Source organism: Thunnus maccoyii, chromosome 13, assembly GCF_910596095.1.
Source record: "Thunnus maccoyii chromosome 13, fThuMac1.1, whole genome shotgun sequence".
Lineage (NCBI taxonomy): Eukaryota > Metazoa > Chordata > Actinopteri > Scombriformes > Scombridae > Thunnus > Thunnus maccoyii.
Window position 1 is genome coordinate 5,799,055 of NC_056545.1, and position 21,283 is coordinate 5,820,337.

At 38.8% G+C, this 21,283-nt stretch overlaps 1 protein-coding gene across 2 annotated transcripts in view; it reads right to left on the minus strand.

Moving 5' to 3' along the window:
* Nucleotides 1-21,283, minus strand: part of tmem132e (transmembrane protein 132E) — a 404,517-nt gene that overhangs the window by 68,699 nt on the left and 314,535 nt on the right. For both annotated transcript variants that reach the window (XM_042430844.1, XM_042430843.1), the window contains one exon: nucleotides 655-795. In XM_042430844.1, the coding sequence (XP_042286778.1) occupies nucleotides 655-795 (141 nt within the window). The remainder of the gene's footprint in view (nucleotides 1-654; nucleotides 796-21,283) is intronic.

Here is a 21,283-nt window from a genome sequence, read left to right on the forward strand (position 1 = left end):
GAAGAAGAACATGTGTAATGAGGAACTCCACTCCATGGGTACCTCAGTGCTGTCATTTACTGGTTTAATCATTTCGGCTGTATTCCTAAAAGCAGGCTAACAAAAGCATTAATAGGCCATACACCATTTAGACTACATTAAGTTTGCAAATCACTGAGCAACTGTAGTTTCCCAGACTGTGATTGGGTGTTTTTACTCTTTTGAGGAACTTGGCATAATTACTGTCCTTAGACAAGATCTCATCTCAAAGGTATTTTAATGCCAGTGGTCAAAATCTTCTACCTCATCTCTCGACCTAGACTGAATTAACAGCAGATGTAGTGAGACTAAGTAGATAACATCTCCATTTTAACTCTGTGGCATAAAGCAGAGGGTGCTTTAGTCACTGCTGTGGGCTAAAGTCATATTTTATCCTCTGTAGCTCTTGGGGCATTTACAAAGAATGGTGTGTGCTTTTAAAAGCTCCCTTTAATCAGAAAGTGAGCAACGACAATGACACACAAGGAAACCTTTCTGAAGACCTTTTGTCCATTGTTGGGGAAGACAAATATTGTTGTCTTTGTGTGGCAGGAGTGAAGATAGGAGCTAACAGCTGCAGCTGCAGTAGTTGGTTAGACAGACGCAATGTGTTTAGGCCCGAGGCTGTTGACTTACCCCTGTTTGACTGCTTTGTTCTTATTCACCTCGATGGTGGTGATGGAATGCTTGGCACCAGACTGCACCTCCCAGTCCACCTTCCACTGAGCGTTCTTCGACTTGGTCTGGAGCAGGTTCACCCCTTTTTTTGCTTTGACCCTGCAGGAAATAGCGAGGGAAAAGAATAGGATGAGTCAATTTTATTAGAGGAGATGATTAATGTGCAAAGTCAGAGGTGACCACCCTCTGTGTGCAGCAGTCCTCCTCCTTGTATTGCGTCATGGCAAAAGCAATTCCACAGATGAATCAATAACGGAGATGAATGAAGATGACAGTGCAATGATACATGAGAGCAGAACGCTTGGACTACTTCAGGTCACAGTGTTCACCAACACTTCCTATAAAATCAAATCTACAAGGCTTTACACTGCACCCACTGGACATTTATTACAGCATGATTAACCACTGACATCTGAAAGCCTCCAAATTCAGTTATTCAGACTTTGTGAAAACATCCAGACACACCGATAATGATGTATTAGATTTCATGTTAATGACTGTGGGATTCTTCATGTCAGAATATTATTGTACTTTATCATTTCTTGGGTGAAATCCTTCTTTCTTTAACCCTCAACTCTTCGGGGGGAAAACACTGTACATTTAGGTCAGGGTTATCTACAGCATGGGTGCCCTGCAGCTGGTAAGGATTCGCATATTTTTTTCAAGGACACTTCAGCGGGGGGGGATGTTTGAACCTGAGAACCACTCATACTCCCTGTTGTCTCTTTATATTTAATATTTTAATAATATTTTTTTTGTTTTTGCAATTATTTCTTCTTCTCTGTGTCCATTTTTCCACTTATATTAACCAGACTCACATGTGTATGCACAATAGTTCACTTTTTTACATATTGAAGAACTGTATACATCATACTACATACATCATAAATACAAATCACATCATTGTCTTACACCATCTGAAGAGAATCACACTCTTCCACTATCTCCAAAACCATCCCATGTAACCCACCACCCTGACTCAAAGAGGAAGAAATAATAACAGTAAACACAATATGCATATGTGTGGATCTTTCAAACATGTATTGTACATTTATATTCCCACTTACAAACATAAATATATACACACATGCACGTATGAATGCACCACCCTGAATCTAAATGCATTCACACATTTACAGTGTCCACAGAGATTTTGCATGCGCACATTCATGCTCATACACAAGTGTGCATACAGCATATGCACACAATTCAAACTAGCTACACAAAAAAGTAAAAAAAAAAAAGATGAAATAATAATGGAGAGACTAAGACTTATTGAATATCACACTATTAAGAGATTCAGCTCTGGGGAGCAGCTGTCCTCTGGGAAAGTGGACAGGCTCTCTTAAAATTAGTCAAGACTTGAGACTTATAGACTTAAAGTTTGCAGCTGCTCCCAGACCATCAATATTTAAAAGGTGACTGTGAAAGTTAGCACGGAGGATTTTCTGGTGAAAAATTTACAGTTCTGGTTCATAACTGCTAATACTAATATAGAATTAAGATCATTTGTGAGAGAATTTTTAAGTTTGCTTTGCTCTTTATTTGTATCTTGATGTTGCATCTTGATGGCAGTACTGGTTTCAACTTTAAACCAAGAGCGTGTTCAAATCAATGACGAATAAATTGAAAGTTTCAATCAGGTGGATGAGAAACCCGTTCTGGCAGCTGTCCTCTGTGACTTTACCTTGATGTGCTATTAAGGTGTCCACCGACAGAATACAGAATAGTAGAAAGGAAAAAAAACAAACAAATAAAGGCACTTTCTTCTCAGTTATTGTGATTCTGGTCATTTGACCTCAGAGCCACACCCGACTCCTGCACTGATGCATGATGGAGACAAATGACTCATCCATATACATGCAGAGTGAATTGAGACTATCGATCTGATAGCCTCATTTTTTATGAAATACAAGACAGAGCTGAATTATTAATATAATTGGCGTATGTTTGTCTGGCTTGTGCCTTCAAGAGAAGTCATTACTAACCCAACCAGCAGCTAAGTTAGCGTTAGCTTATAAATCATTCTGGTGCTCTTAGCCACTGGGAAAATATTTGAAAATAAAGTGATAATGATATGTAAAGTATCAGACAGTGTTGTCCAGAAGGTTTTCATTTTTGTCATAAAATTGTGAGTGCAAATTGCTGCTCTCATGGAGGCAAAACTATGGAGATCTTAATGATTTTGCCTTGTTTACAGGAAGTCGCAGTGTTGTTTTTCTCTTCCTGCCGTGAGATCTCTGCATATTCACTCTGACAAACAACAGCTCTTTCAAGACAAACTCACTGAAAGCATTACCTAAATCACATTTTTCTCTCAAGTGTCTCATTTACATTCGTCTTTAAGACTGAGGCCCTGCAACATCTTCCAGATCGTTCCATTTATTTCTTTGACAGATAAAAATTCTGAAGTCTGGCTGAGGTGTTTCCATTTGCTACGCTAACCTGCGCTCAGTGCATCGACCACTCATCCGTGATTTGTGAAAGCAACTGACTTTCAGCTGAATCTGTCTTCCCCTCCTTAGTCAGAACAGACATACAACTCAAACTGAATCTGCATTTTAATATTATCACCGCTATTGTGGGTTTACTGCTGACACTATTTACCAAGTGATTGACGGAAACCAGGCAAGATAATTATGACAATAAACTTGTGATTAATCATTGGGTTAAAAATATTTCACTATTTCAGATTAAATTTAGCTTCTCTCTACCATCAGCTTATGAAGTTGTTTCAACAAGTTTGAGTTTCAAGAGTTTGGCAGCGCCCTCCAAAAAACACCCATATGATTATTTCATGATGTAATGCCCTTACTGACATTGTTTGCCAGTGCTTTCCAAAATGGTCATAAGAAACAAATATATATACAAAATACAAAAAATATTCAAGTACTTGGAGAAAGAGATCAGTCATGGTTAAAAGAAAGCAAACCATGCACATGACCTCCTCTCTTTGAGGCTTTGTGGTTTGTGGATTTTATTATTGACCAAACATGGCGAAGACAGAAGTACGGAGAGGAAATCAACTCAATGACAGACTACATCACAGTCTGTGTGGACAAGATACGTCATTTCTATCAGGACAGCTGCTGCTTTCCAAAAAAAAAAAACATTTGTGATCACCAGTGACCTGAAGGAGCTACTGAATGAGAAGAAGAAAGCCTTCAGGGATAGCAACAGAGACAAGTGGAAAAGAATACTGGAAAGCTGAGAAAATGTTGGAAAGCCATCTCCAGTAGAGTAGTAGTTTGAGGGAAACCTAAACTGAGCTAATGAGATGAACATTTACTTCAACAGCATGTGGTCCCTGCCTGCCCCGTCTTCCTCCTCCTCAAGACACACAGACCACAAACCATCCCTGCCCTCATAGTCGCTTCCCAGTAAATACCAGCACCTCACACTGTGCCTCCCCTGCCACCATCATGATGCAGCGTGTTTACGTGCAAGTAAGCTGATTTCTTAACTGTCATGTCAACGAGACACTAGGTTTCCCCAGCTAGATTTCTCCAGGGGAAAGCTGATTTCTTAGCCCTGTATACAGGTAACTGGTCAATAAGAGGAGCAACCTCAGCAGGGGACGTCTGCAGCTCCACTGTGACAACGAAAACTACAGGGGGCCATACCTGCCAGCTGCCATTACACTCTGCAACAATTCTCCTCTGTGTTGGAAGAAGAGCTCGCCTGACTGTGAAGCATTTAGCAGCAGGATCTTATTTTTTCTTTAAACTGGCATTAACTGTTGACATACATTCATTATTATACCTTCATTATATCACTTATGTTTCATCTGTTCATTCAACCGTGTCTACTTATGGTTGTACATTTAACATAATTGTACATGTCCATGTATAAATAATATCTCTACAGATGTTTTCAACGGTCATTTACGCAATTCCAATGACACACCTTGCCATAAGACAAGACATTATACAGTACATTACAGTATTATAGTACAGTCCTGATTTTTTACTTTTAGTTCAGTTTCTAGTTTTAATACTTTTGTTATTAATTATCTACCTCAGAGTGTCCTAATGTTGTTTGTTTTGTTATTAGTAAGTGTAATCTATATATCTATCCATCTACCCAACTACACGTCTGCAGTGAGATGTAGTCGAAAGCTCTAAGAAACTATGGACGTTGAGCTTAGATTATTTTGTTACACTTTCAAAAAATACATTTCAACAGTGAAAATATGAAAAAGTATTTGAATTTTATACACTTTTTTGTTGGCTATAGTCAAATATTTTTTCAGGGAGGCGGCGTTGTCCTGAGCAAATTAGGACTGAGAATGAGGACATATGATATCAATTACAATAATGACTAAACCCATAACTACTGAACTTCAAAAACGCTTTTCCCTTTGCTGTCTTACAAATCCTCTCATCAAAAAATGATGCATTTTACATTTCCAATTTGTCTGAAATAAACAGAGGAAGCAGTTCTCACAGGTTGCACCTTTTAAAGCATTGTTTCTTGTTATTGCAGCTCTCATTGTGTTCTTTCATCAAATCATCCGCATTAGAGAAAATACAGTAATTATCTGATACAGTGCCGTCAAGGGGAGATGAAACAGAAATATGTAACGTTTAAGAAATCATCCTGATCAAGCATGTTGCCTTTGATGTGAGTTGAAAAGGGGAAATGTAATACCCTAAGACTCCCACTAAATGAGGTGACCCAGTTGCTACTTGATTACTAAAGCTTGTAAAAAATACTGATCATAAGAGATGATAATTACACATTATTATAGGGCATAACTAATTCCAGTGCATTTCCTGGTAAGGATGCAACCCTGATGAGTAACACTCTTTATATTCATTACCTACACTCACCAGCAGCTTATAAAAGCCACTACATATTCATCATCATCCTTTCGGAGAAGTACAGAACCAGTGTTTTTAATAAGACAGTCTTTTTCACAGACTCCAGTTCATTTTTGTGCCGCAAATGAAAGGGGATGAAGCATTACCCATGGGAGCACCACATGAATTGGGCTCCCCATTGTACAGTGTTAATGCTGATTAATGAAAGAGCATTGCAGATGGAAAAGATGTACGACAGTAACCAGTAATAATACACAGCCAGATTCTCAGAATCTCTTGGAGCCCTGCTGCTTCTACACAGAAAAAAGTAAAGAGGCAGCGTGAACCACTTGAGCTAAGACAAAGCTATTACTTACTCATTCCACCCAGATGCCTTCTGCCATGGCAACACCTATTAGGCTCTGAGTTGGCTGACAGACTGCTAAACAGGAGAGTATTTGGTCAACACATTCCAGGCCAGATTTCTGAGCTGCCTGTTAGCTCTCCTAGATGTTATCAAATTTTGTTTTGCATTAAGAGGTAAAATAAGTACTCTCCCACAGCCTGAACTGACCACAACACAGGGCGATCAATCAGTGATTGCTTCAACAGCCCCTGTGATTTTGTGGTCCATTTTCACTACCTTTGTTTCAGGAATTATAGGACACTTTTTCCCATCTTCCCAAAACTTGAGAATAAAGACTAGTATTAAAGAAGATACGACAAATAAAATTGTACTGAACAAAGCCTAAAAATATTTCTTCTACTACTTTGTTATTTTGCATATTTTCATTCAAGCTTCCTTGTCTCGTCTTTGCAGCTTGCTGTGTCTCCATGGTGCACTCGTACTACTTGGATTGCCCTCCACTGGGCACAAAGGCCCATGTCCTCTAGACACATTAATGACACTTGCTGCCAGAAATCATTTCAACTACCATGTCCCACACTGTAATTTAATCTAACTGGCTGCTGTTAATAAATAAAATATGCAAACCAGGATTAAATCATAGCTCTCAAGTCTTTATTTTTTCCTTATTGGCCCTTTTAAAGGAGTTTGAGAATTGAGGGGAAAGAAAAATTGAACACATTTGAAGAGAAAGTCCCCACAGGCAGAACAGTCACAAAACTGGAATATTTCCATGGCATAATGAGACTGACTGTAAAAAATGAATTTTTAGACTGTAATCACTTTAAATCTTTCCAATGAGATAAAATTTTAATAGGCTAGGCTACATATGCGTACTGTATAAGACGAATCTGAATGTTCGTTACAAAAGTGCCATTTGACAAGCTTAGCACATATCAGATAGAAATAGTCAGGGTACAGTAGCCGGGATTGAGAAATGAGGTGCGTGGACACTGGGTTGAGACAGAAAAAAGCCCAGTGGCTCAAATTGCTCTAGTGTGCACAGACTGGCTCGAATGTTGAGCTGTTACAGTAATACATCATTGGTTTTGATTGACATGGATACACATACATGCAGTGAGTATTGCAGGTATTTGCCAACAGCAATGTATTTAGCGGCAGTTTGAAAACACACTAAATATGATTTCATTATGGAACCAAACAGTAGCTGTCTATCAAAACACGACAGTAAAACCATTTCACAGCTGGAAGATTCTTTGTTATTAATGCGACTTCTCTGAATTGCTGCATGAGGCCCCTTTACACTGTGGAACAACAACGATAAAGTTTATTGCAAGGTCACGTTTTGCAAGCCACCTATAATAAAATCTTGGTCACAATCTGTGTCAGACTGTAAGATATCAGATTTGAGGCTGTCAAACTGTGTGCTTAATGCTCAGTGAATTGTAGCGCTATGTAAATAGAAAAATATTATGAAAGCAGACACGTCATCAGCTAGTGTCATCCATCTGTGCTGCTCAGATGTTCTGAAAATGCAGCAAAGTCAATCAAACTTCTTTTTCGTTTCACCTCCGTGTTTTGGTTTTTGTGTGCCAGTGGTATATTAAGGCGAACAAGTGTAAACTTTATTTTAAAAAAAAACTGCACTTACAAAATGTCATGCCGGCCAGTGTATTCTTTGTCATTTCATGTTGTATTCTGATTGGTTGGTTTGTAGACGTGGGTCGTAGCAGCAGCCATATTGTGAGACTTTGATCTTAAATTTCTGACACCATCAGAATTTTGCCTCAGGTTATCCTTGGTTGCCAAAGCTTCAAATCTGTTGCTGGTTGGACGTGTCTCACAGTGAGATCTAGGACCAACATTTTAGATTGATGACTTTAAAAGATTTTACCATGTTTTTCTCAAGGTTTTCAACTTTCGTCTCAGACAGCCCAAAATTGCACAGTGTAAAGGGGCCTACAGAGGTAAACTGGACACCAGGTATCATTGCATGTGGCTGCAGTAAGAACATTTTCTAACATGAGCTGCTGCAGGGCTTTTCATGTTACTTGTTCTTCCTCAAAACAGCTATAATCACTTACAAATTTCCTTGGCACTGTAAAGGTTTCCTTGCAATAGATGGCAACTCTCAAGTGACAAACATTGGCTTCACCCTTGGATCACAAGCGGCAATCTTGTCAATCATCTCAAGCATTTTGATATCTATGGTGTTTATATTCACAAGTAAACAACTTTGAGGTTTTCTCGACATCAGCATAGAGCTGTACAGCTGGAAAGCCAGACGGGAGAGTGAACCTGCCAGGGACAGAATTTTTAATGGGAGGCCCTGAAAATTTGAATATGAGAAGCTGGGGAAATATCACAGAGCAGATTTGAACAAATTTGAAACTGCAGCTGCTGGTTTGCACATGCTGAACTGATTAATGTTGTGTAGGTGAAAATGAGCAATGCAGCGTGGTGATAAATATGGCCTCTACAAAGTATGACATAGTTATTCCTAGTTAATGCCTTACATTTACAACCATGGGACTATGGTTCCAACCATAACTGCTTGGTTTCAAGTAACATCAGCAGTACTTTGTTCCAGCTTACAGCTGCCTATAATTAATACAAACAATAAAGACACATTATAACAGAAGAGATGAGTAAACCAGATTATAGCAGAAATCCAACAAAAACATGCAATGCTGAGGTAAGGTATTACAAAGTTTATCAATGCAATTATAAAACTGCTTTGTGCTTTTCTCTGCCCTCCATTTTTGAGCATTTGGAAATGTTAGTAGGTGATGGTTGTGTTTTGAGGGAAGGGGGGCTACAATTGTGATATTCTGCCCATTGTCTTGCACCAAAACAATACAATGACACAGAATTTTAAATGATAAGACTGTCATTATTCTACATTGTTAGCAAATTGCATGGACTAAAACCAATAAAGCATTAGTTTGTCTCACAAAACTTCCCTAAACTGTCTGTAAACCTCAGCCCCAAGTCCATTTATTCCTAATGTAGACATAATCTTTAAAAAGGGGTCATAAATATATTGCTTAATGTCTTTAAAGGCTCAGTAATTCCCTAAAACGGCCGGGTACTGGTACTTTTCAGCAAACATTACTGAAACAGGATTTGTTGGGGACTGTTTTAAGCTGTGGAATAAAACATATTTGGTGTTATATTGAGTATTTATGGGAGCAGGACAGTGTATGTAGAATTGACTTAAAATAAGCTACAGTGCCCATATTGATGGCAAAGAAGGAACACGTCATCCAGTGCAATGGTTTGGTTTTTGAACAACAATGGAGCTCTATGGCACAGAAGACTAAGCTACAGGCAACTTGTTTGCAGGATCAATTCATTGTTGAATTTGGTCTTTTTATAGTATTTCTTAACAATAAGAAACATATAGAATATCACCAGCATTATACTTTCAACCCCAGAGTTTTAAAAGCAAGACATCTGAGCACCTGATGAATCCATCTTTGAATTGCTGGTGTTAAGCAATATACCCATCACCCCCTACTGTGTGACCATGGCGAGATGGTAAATATCTCACTACTGTCCTGCCCCTTTAAATAAGCATTTAACAGCTGATGGCAGGGCGCTTCGAGTCAATGTCTTCACGCTTCGAGTGAACGTCTTCACAAGGCCTTTGGGAGTGTAGAAGCAGAAAATTAAGTATATTGCGTTGCGATGCTACATGCCTGAACACGCACATTATCTTTCTATTTCTTCATCACATTCAAAAGCTGCCCAAACATGTGTGACAGAGATGCACTAGGGGAGGACTTTCTTTCCACTGGATTAACCACCGACTGGTTTTCAAACATTTTCTCTCTTTGCCTTTGAACTACAAAGATGCTGCCCCTGCGCTCACCTTACAAAGCTCAGACCTTCTTACAGTACTCTGACAACCAAGACATGATGAAAAATTGCAGTTTCTCTTAAATAAGGCCTCAGTTCACACTTATCTCTTACCCACCCCTCTATGTAAAAAATACATCAACAAAAATAAATCATTTGTGTGATGCTATCATTTCTCAAACATGAAGAATAGTGTACAGTGATTTGTTTTAGTTATTGCAAGGGAGTTGTTTCTTACAGACAATAAAGCATGTATGTCAAGGGGTTTGTGTTTTGTAAACTAGTGTAAGCTCCATACATAGCTGAATTTACTTTAGCTAGGTATTATCGAGAGACTGTTAGAGACTTGTTCAGTTCTCTCACTTTTACATCAGTTTTGTCTCCTTCATTTAACTCCACAAAAATGAAACATTTTCTGAATCAACATAAAAGCTTTTCATGCCCAGCCCATACTGCTTTCATCATACCAAATTTAAAAACCATTACATAAAAATATTAGAAGATGTCATGACTGAGGATAACATACAGTATGGCATGCAGACAGGATTATTTTAGATGTATGCTGCTGTCATATCATATAAATTGTAACTGAAATGGAAACTGAACTCTTCAGTGTGTTGTTCTGGTGCTCCGTTAAAGGATAATTTGGGTTTACTACATAATAAGTCTTATTTTTGTGTAGTTTTGGTGATTATTCCTATCTGTAATCATAACACTGTATTCACCAAGTTGACTTCTGAGATCTGGAAATGCAGCAACATCACTAAAAAGAGGTCCAATGGGGCAAGAAACCAGAGCAGTCACACAATCAATTAGGTTACAAACAAACCCGCAGCTTAGCCAAACTTATTTCGAAAATGGACATAAGGTGGATGGTAAAATTATTACCCAAACTGTCTGTTGGAAACATCAAACAGTCAACAAACTTACTTCTTGGTTCAAAATTGACGTACCATACATGCCGAGTACCGTTTTCCCTCTGCAGTCAGGGATTATTATCAACTTTTCAGGTGTGCCCACTTTCAGTTTTACCTTAAAATTAAGTGTATTAGATAATCTGGCTAAACCATTATCTTGTTTACAACCTGTCTGATCATCTGGCTGCTCCTGTTTCTTTTTAAGTGATTTCACCATATTCCCATATCCTGGTAATTACTTTGGTGAGTTCAATATTATCATAACCGACAGCAGTTATGGCCAAAACTACAAATAGAAAAGCCGAAATTGGAATAACCCAGAATAATCCTTTAAATGAGCTAAAACAAATATTGTAGTCATGTAATAAATTAACAACACTGATGGCATATTAGACATACCTTCAAGCTGTAAATTTTCAATTTTTTGTCATTTAGGACATTTTACAATGTTTTTGCGAGAGAGAACTAATACCAGGATCATTAAAAATGTCCTTCCCCTTGGGGTGAATTTGAGTTACTAATTACAACCTTTCCCTCCAGTCATAATGAAAGGTCAAATTAGATCTAGGGCTTTGCCAGAACACCAACAAAATGTTGGTTTTGATGAGAACTTGATTATTGCATCACCACTCACTCAGCTTCCTTCTCTTTTTCCGAGATTCACCAAACACAATTCCTGCTCTGGTTTGTGCAATTCATCAGGCACTGACCATTCCCCACCGAAATTATTAAATGAAACGACCAAGACCTTCCTCACTGTCTGCCAGCCCCACACAGATTGGACTCCGTTGACTGTGACTATCTGGCATTCACCAGTGGCATGTTAGGCTGCCGAGTGGGACGTCGTAAACAAACATTTGATCGCGGATGGTGGTGACAACAGCCCACAGAACACTTGTAGTGCCACCATTGGTGAGCAAAACCCTGATGGATGGAGTCAGGCTTCATGGTTGTCCCTTTAGCAATGCACAGATGAAGGCAGAAAAGTAAATAAACAACTAAAATGTCAGCACTTGAATGTCTCAGAGGCATTAGCTGCACTCCCTTTTGCATTACAGCAGAAACAGGGCTGCTCCAAAACATCTAAATTTGGCTAGCAAAGCCTTTTTTCCCCCCACTCATCTGTAGGCAGAAGCTCCATTAGTTCCTCTGAGGGGGCACTTTACAGACAACTTTGCCACTTGTGCTACTGCAAACACAACAGATTCCATTCCATGAAGATATGTATAATTCAAAATAAGTGCAGATTTTTATTTGTCCTTTGCCTGTTGTTGATGTGGTGCTTTTATGTGTCCAATGACATGTGATTCAATTACATACTCCACTGTGCATGAAGCTGTTTCAGCTTTTGTATGTTGTGTCATGTCTATAGAGAATAGTTCAAGAGCAGAGCAAGGTTTGTTGCTGATTTTCAGAACCTCACTGTCCCGTTCAGTTGACCTTACAATCAAAACAAATACAAAATCTTTTCTCAACTGCCAACGAAACAGAGCATGATATGAATGGAGGACTGTAGAAAATGTGATCAATTGTATAACCACCTCCAGTTTCATGGTCATAAAGTTTTTCCTTGTCACTGACTGATCTAGTTTTACATGAAGCTTTCCTGAACTGTAAAGATACAATGGCAGATATAATGTATATCCACACAGAAAATGACATCATCCTCTAAACGGTGAATGCATGAAGCAGGTCAATATTTGTTATCGGTGTAAAGACACTATTGACAGTGTTATATGATACACACTACCATACTTAAGGTTGGGCACAAAACATGCAGTGTATTTTCTTTCTCACACATTAATACACCAGTTGTGTTGCTCTGTCATTCCTGACTATTAGAGCACATACTGTACCATCAATCTACTGTATATCTGAAAACAGTGTCAGGTACACAGTATGGTATCAGATGGCAACTGATGAAAGAAACCTACAGGTAGGTGTCAACATTGCAGCAAAATAATAAAACTCAATTACTGATTTGGAACAACTTGTTTCACCATTAATAACCAAAAGAAGCAAACCATCAAGAATTCAAGATGGTGGATGCCAATTTAAATCTGAATATCTCCTTGATAGAGCAATAATTCTCCAAATCATTCAGCCTGTTTCAAACAAATTATAAATTAATATTCCAGGCAAATATTCAAGACACTCTATGTTTGCAAGAAAAGCAGTTATTGCTGCTGCTTCTGCTGCTGCTGCTGCTGAATGAGCAAACTGGATAAAATTTATTTATGAAGGCACACTTTCGTGGGTTCATCCTTGCCAAGGTCATGCAATGGCACTCACTATTTGGTGTCCAGGGATGGGAACAAGTCGGTAACATACCGAAGTATATTGTTTTACAGTCAGTCTGCATGCACAAACAAAATAGCAGACACACACATGTACAGTAAAGGAGGAAATGTCACTGTAAGCACTGTAGCAGTTTTACTCAAATTCCATCTAAGGATGCCTAAAACTCAGTCTGAGTCTGAGCAACAGATATTCTTATGATGTCTGACACATATAAATTGGCCTATACTCCTTTCCTAGCACCCAGTGGTGGAGAACAGACAGAGCTAGGCATCGTTGGGGTTTTGTGCTGCCTGATCAGCCAATCAGAGAGCATGGAAAGATTAACAGAGGAGGAAGTGTGTATGTATGTGTGTGTCCTTGTATTACTCATGTATTGGGGACATAAATCTGTTTACACAGTCACATTGTGGGGATTTGCCTCACCTTTGGGGATAAAAATGAACTCTCCATAACATAAATCGTTGAATTTTAAGGTGAAGACTTGCTTTAAGGTGAAGGTAAGGTTAGGGTAAGCCTCCAGGAAATTAATGTAAGTCAATGGGATGTCCTCTGAAGTGATGGAAACATGACTGTGTGTGTGTGGCTGTGGGAAGCATTTCAAAAATCTGGGAGGGTTGCAGCCCCTCCAGGCACTCTGTTAGATCCGGGCCCATTCTGGTCCTCATGAAATGCTTCATTTGCCTCTATATCAGGTACAGGATATGTGTTGTCCCTGTGTCCACTTAAAATCAATTCAAACACCATGACACAATTTTATCCGGTCAACCATAAAAACTTGGACATTATACAACATCTGAAATCCTCTCCTCCTCCTGCCTTGATATTCTGCCAACAGGCTTTTTCAAAAATGTTTCAAATTGCATAGCTTCAGATCTTCTGTACGCTCAGGTGTCTTCCCACAGGCCCCAAAAACTGCAGTCATCAAGCCACTCTTTCAAGCCACTCTAAAAAAGAAAACAATCTAGACACCTCACTAATGAACAACTATGGGCCCATATCAAACCTCTCGTTTTTAATTAAAATCACTGAAAAAGCTGTTTTTCTACAGCTGAACTACTTCTTGACACTAAACAACTGTTTTTATGTCTTCCAGTCAGGATTCCGACCACACCACAGCACTGAGTCTGCTCTTGTTAAGGTCTTCAATGACATCAACTTAAACACAGACAGTGGCAGAAATTCATTCTTAGTATTATTAGATCTCAGTGCTGCATTCGACATGGTCACCCACAACATATTACTAGACTGACTGGAAAACTGGGTGGGTGTCTATAGGTAATTAACCATCTGAGCGGACAAAAATGACATGCGTAGTTCTCCAAGGCTCCATTCTGGGGCCTATTCTGTTCAACATCTACATGTTCCCACTGGCTCAGATTATGGAAAACAACAAAATATGTTACCATAATTAAACAGATGACAAAGCAGGGGACCAGGGGACTATGGTCCAATACAGGCACTGAGTAAGTGCATTGAACAAATCAATGATTGGATGTGCCAAAGATAAAACTGAGGCAACTATTTCTGGAGCCATGGAAGAACAATCAAAAGTCAGTGCTCAGCTTCAATTGGTAATGTTAAACACCACAAACCCAACCAGAAATCTTGTAGTCATGGACTCAGACCTGAATTTCAACCGCCACATTACAAAGTGGCAAACAAGACAATTACAAAGTCAGCCTACTATCACCTGAAGAATATATCAAGGATTAAAGTATTCATGTCTCAGCAGGATTTGGAAAAATTTGTCAGGATGTTTATCTCCAGTCGACTCAACTACTGTAATGGTGTCTTTACAAGTCTCTCTGATTCAGAATGCTGCTGCTCGAGTCCTCACCAAGACCAAGAAAGTGGATCACATCGCCACAGTTCTGAGGTATTTACACTGACTTCCTGTCTGACAAAGAATTGATTTTAAAATACTGCTGTTGGTTCATAAAGCACTGAATGGTTTAGGGCCAAAATACATTTCTGATCTTCTGTTACGTTATGGACCATCCAGACCTCTCAGGTCATCTAGGACAGGTCTGCTTTCTGTCCCCAGAGTCAAAACTAAACATGGAGAAGCAGCGTTCAGGTTTTATGCTCCACATATCTGGAACAAAGTCACAGAAAACTGCAGGTCTCCTGCAACTCTCAGTTCTTTTAAATCAAGGCTGAAGACTTTTCTGTTTGCCGCTGCCTTTTGATTCATTTCTTGCACTGCACTTTTATTCTTGTATTTTATCTGTCTTAAATCTATTTTAGCTTATTTTTATTTTCTATTCTCGTAGCTCTTTAATAACTATCTTTAATTGTATTTAAATGTCCTTTTATAATGTATTTCTTTTGCAATTTGTCTTGATGCTTTTAATATATTATGTGAATTTGAATTGCCTTATTGTTGAAATGTGCTATACAAATAAACCTCCCTTGCCCTGCCGTTTTCTGTTTACAGTTTATTTTAGATTTAGAGAAACAACAGTGTATTTAGTTCACCATGGCTTAACAGAAGACCCCACAATACTGTATAGAAACCAAGGATGATCAATCAAAATTACAAAAATAAAGATATTACAGTAATTCCCACAGTGCTGTGACATTTTAACAAGTTTCACAGTTTACAGGGTCAAGAAAATGCATTGCAGAGATAGTGCTGTAATGAGTGCTTAGCACAAATGGCAAAACTTGAAGAACTTGATGCCTACCAGTTGAAAAAAGCATTTTTTCACTGTAAACCTCCACAATTTCATCTCTATTGTGTGTGCATGATGACCATTCTAGCACCTCATGGGTCCCTACAATCCGATAACAGCCCCACTAACTCCAACATGAGCACACAGCTCAGTAATGCTTGGCCTCAGCAAAAACAGCTCACGCAATGTGCTCATCATTATGGCCCTGAGACAAGAGAGGTGTCAGTGTCAATATGGGGGCTGCACAACATTGTCAGTCATGAAGACCCGAGCAACCATCGCCACAGATGTTCACTTGGCAGACTGATCCACAATGCTGCAAAAAGACCTAATGCTCACAATGAGATTCAGACAAAAAGAGTGCTCCTCTAACAGTAAACAGAGGCCAGGCCATGCGAGAGGGCTCGGCCAACAGGGACATCAGCAGACTCAGTAATTCAGTCATTTTTGACTGAAATACAAAAAAAGGGTACGATGTGCAGCATGGTATTACCCAGTAGCCAGTGTCTGGCCTAATCTGACAATTCACTGGAGGAGAAAAAAGGAGTGGAAAGCAGGAGAATCATTTAGTTGTTTTGATGAGCTGCTTTTCTGGCGCTGCATGGAAAGATACTTACAACTACTGATCTAATAAGGCTTCATTTAGACATATGCACTGTTTTCTATTTATGCAGCGGTAGCAACAGAGGATCAAAAAGACTAAATGCAATATTTTAAAAAAGAAAGCAGAATGTTTTTTGTAGGCTAAACAAATATTTGCAGCCATGGGGGAATATCTCTCTGTACCAAGGCCAGTGATGTCTGTTGCTATGGTAAGGATCTAGACAATATAATTACAGTGTAAAGGAGAGGGTTTTAAGAGGCTCAGTTTTTTCCTCTTAAGTTTAGGTATCTTAGAAGTTTAACTGTCAGTCGTGTTCCTACTTGCTTTGACTACATTCTGACTTCTTACAGTAAAATTCAATTAAAGGCCTTAAAACAGAGGCAGTTTGTTTCTGCAGCAGATGAAAAGAGTGTTTCCCTTAAAAGGGTTAAGGGGTTCACAAAGCCTCCCTCAGGCAAGTCCATGCTGTTTTGTACAATCTGTGCACAAGGACCATAGACAGGGCGGGCAATCATTTGAAGCATTTGTTGCCACTGATGTTCAACCTCTGATTTGGGAGAAAGTGTGTCTTTTCGCACACTTCAGACAAATGCAAATGAAAGAGACAAGAAAGACAAGGGTCCTCTTTTGGGATACAGTGTCAACACATCATGCCACATGCTGCTTGCTGCTGCATCCAAGATCACTGAACCACCAACACAGGCTACCTCAACTAAAATATATTTAATTCAAAAGAAGCCTTGGAGTTGAAGATATGTGCTGAGACTTGCCACAACCTGTGTGACAGTCCAACACATTAATGCTGCCAACAGAAGCTGCAATTATTTAATGTCTTGTTGAATTCAAATTGTTCTTCAATGCAGAACACTGACAAAAACAAATTATAAGAGTCATCATCATAGTCATAATCATTACAAATGCAGCATATAAACCTTAATTGATTCAGGATTTCTGCTTCACTATTCAAGTGACCCACATTTACTTTTATATTATATTATTAAATTTTATAAATATTTATATTTATATCTGAACATATGGGTTCTCATATGATCAATTACAACATATGGGATTGCATGACCTGCTATATATCATAACATTACTGTGTGGCCATTATATCTTGCTGATATCTCCAACATGTTGCTTCAAGCTCTGTGTGATAACATTGATGCTCATGTTGTGACTGGATGTGACTTTGACAGACATACTGTCTATAGTGCTCAGGCTGTCTGGAAGTAAAACACATGAGACTTAAACCATGTTTAATTTAACCCTGGAGGGACTTTGTCTGAAGTGAGAATGCAGTTAGAGCAAACACAGGAGAAAAGCCTTAGAACTGCACATTTCATTCATCTGATTGACCAGCTTCTATTGATGTCCTCCTGTGTTTTAAATGTGCTCTAAAGTAGAAAATCTTTTGCTTCTAGCTGGAACACGATGGTGAATTAATTGCATTTAGGGCTGCAACCAACTATTATTGTTATTATTGATGAATGCAGAGATATTTTAACAATTTAAAAAAATTTTGTCGATAAAATGTCAGAAAATTGGCCATTACCAGTTACCTGGGTTGAAGGGGAAGTCGTCATATTGTTCGTATTTTCTGACCAGCAGTCCAAAACCCAAAAATATTCAATTTACAAGGATATAAAACAGAGAAAAGCAGCAAATCATGAATAATTGACTGATTAATCAACTAATCAATTAAACTGCAGTCTGTAAAAAAAAAAAAAAAGTTGAGTTCCTGAATACATCTCGAACTTGGATGAAAAAAGTGGGACATTTTGCAAAAAAAACCTTCAAATAATGTTCAGAAAGGACTCTAAAGAGGTTTCAATCAGCATTAATTAGCAAGAACAGCAAGACCATCAGTGTTGGTCACTCATTGACATATGTTTATGTTTTTTTCGTTGCACTGCTGTGGGAGGAACAGCATTACATGCAAGTACACAAGAAAATGACAATAAACTAAATCTTGAATCTTGAATCTTGAGTAATAAGGCTTTCTGTTAAAAATGTTACTTTCACAGAAGTTTACACCCAAGCTGAGATAATCCTGACATCAAAAGCATTGTTTCATCAGACTTTGGAAAACTCCCTCAGGAGTCACAGGAGACACTATACAAGCATCTACACAGACTGAGTGATGAGTAAACTGAATGAGTACACATGAGTCATGTGTAAATGTGGTGGACTGCCCTTTAAGGACAGCACTTAGCACTGTGGGGAAGTAGATAACATCAAAGACATCTTAAGATCTACTTGTGTCATTGGAGCAGTTACATTTAAAATATAGAGCCCTAAACACACACTATGAGGGTTAATGAACTGATCACCAGACAGCAACTTACCGCAGATGACATCAGTGGATTGCAGTCAAAAGGCATCACTTGTACATGTTGTATGAACCTCCCCACATTCCTTACATTTACATCTTCAAATGTACAGAAGATCAAAGTAAAAAAAATAACATTTTGTTGCTGCTGTCAAGGCAAAAGAAAGCATTTCACTTGCTGCACTACAAATAAATATGGCCTGGCCTTTCAGTGTTCCAATAACAAGGTAGTGCCAGAAGTGAACTCATGTTGAACACAAATCCTGACACATTACCTTAGAAACTATACCCTCTTTTTTTCTCCCTTTGTGTGTCTCTTCCTTTCAGTTACAGACACACACTGGGCAGCACATGTAGCAGCATGGAGGCGGCAGCATTGGCTGGGAGAACGTCCTTTTGGAGGACAATTATTCTAAGTAGTTTTCCCATCAGCCAGAGCCATGAGCAGAAGACCCTCGGGTGAGCCAAAACCTTTCTGAGGAGGCAATCGGGGAAATAGCCACTGTCCAATTTATTTGATAAGGCGAGTAGAGCTCAGACCTGCCAACAGATGCAAAGGGGAAGAAAATTGGGGCCTTGCTGCAACCTAGTTGCTGACATTTTCAAGTTCAAATCACTATGCATACATAGTGATTGTAATAATATTTCAGCCATGGTTCAGGGTAGATATGCAAAGCTCAGGGTGCAATGGACGACTGCTAGCTTTCAGAATATTGCACTGACTCATAGATCAAGCAAAATGTACGGGTTACTACTACTCATGGGAGCACGAGATGGCAAGGCAGCCACACGTGAACAACAGTGATTACAATATAGTGAAAGCGGGCAACTGAGCTTCCCTTCAAGGTACCGACAATAGGAGATTAAATTCAAGATCTTTTCAAGCGAGGGTTGGTGTCAGCGCTCCTGATGTTCTCAACGTTTCCCCCGAGGAACTTCTATTTCAAATTGGACGGCTCCAAGTAAAACTAGCTCTCTCTGGGGATCCTCACCCACACAGAGGCCAGTGTAAAAGAAATGCTATCCCTCTCTGGACACACACACACACACCCGGTAACAGAAACGATGCCTCCACAAGAGATAAATAAAAAAAATCACAAAGGAATGGTTGACAGCATCCTGACACGCAAAGCTTTGAAATGGTCATAAGGTGCATAGATTTAACTTGTGTTCCAATACAAGATTTGAAATAAATAAAAATGCATGTGTTATGGGTTGCAAAATGCACTTTGAGACATACAACCAATGTAAAACAAATGAGAGGATAGGAAATATAGAAATAATAAATGGATTACTTAATCAAAAGAAAAACTTAATAACAATTTTAGTAATCAACGATTCATTCTACTATAAGTAAAAACAATAAAATTCCACATCATGTACTTGCAGGTATGTGCAATGTGAGGATTTACAGTTTTCTTTACCTCTTATTATTGTTGTTAAAATGTTGTTCAGACAAAATAAGCAATTGCAAGATGATATCTTGGGGTCCGAAACGTAAGGATATTTCTGTTTTTATTTTATCTATTTATCCTTATATTTCATAGATCAAAACACTGATTGATCCAAAAAATAATCAGTATATTAATTAATAATGAAAATAATCATTAGCTGCAGCCTAAAATAGCACCATGTGTGAAGACGGCAGCCCACATACTGCATTTTTCATGGTGTGCTACTTGTTTTTTTTATGGCATAAAATGATGTTAATCTTAAAAGCCACCATGTTAAAGTTTTAAAATTTCTGACTGATGCCATCTAGTGGTAGCGTCAAAAAGATGGGTACCGCCCAAATGTTTTAATTTTCAACAAATACTGTATAAACTTATGATACCAGAATAATTTGAAAGATAAAACCAATTCTACACATCATGGGAAAAGCCAAAGACAAAACTCATCCATACCTAATAAAATGTGAGAATCATTATGTTAAACTATTATTTGTTTTGTTTACAATAATTATATAGAATTTACTGCAGGGAAATATTGATGTTTAAAATGGACTGGACTTATATAGCACCTTTCTAGTCTTCCGACCACTCAAAGCACTTTACACTGCATGCCAACATTCACCCATTCACACACACATTCGCACACCGATGGCTACCATGCAAGGTGCCAACCTGTTTATCAGGAGGGGAATCTAATGCATTCACACACTCTCACACACTGATAGCACAACCAATGGGAGCAATTTGGGGTTCAGTATCTTGCCCAAGGATACTTTGACATGCTGACTGGAGGAGCCAGGAATCGAACAGCCAATCTTCCAATGAGTGGACGACCCGCTCTACCTCCTGAGCCACAGCCACCACAACCATTTAAAAATGCCATACTTATTACCTTAGAATAATCTATGTATTCTGGACTCTTGAAAATGAGATACAGAATCTAACCCAGATAGCATGCGGAAGTGGGCCACTTCAGGCAATGATGCGGCACTATTGGCCTTCTTCTGGCTTGGACAAAATGGATGTGAGCCTGAAATGGCCCACATGTAAAATAGCAGATATGGCCCAAATATCCCAAATCAAATGTGGGCCTTTTTTGGTAAAGATGCAGTGCTCTAAGGTATGTGTATTCTGGATGTGGGCCACTTCTGGTTTATCTGGTTTGTTCTTGGTTGATATACTGCTTTCTTGTGGCCAAGATCTGGGAAACAGGAGTGGACCGTCCAAGCGCCATCATTCCACGCAGTATGTGGGCCAGATGAAAGTGCCGAAAGTGT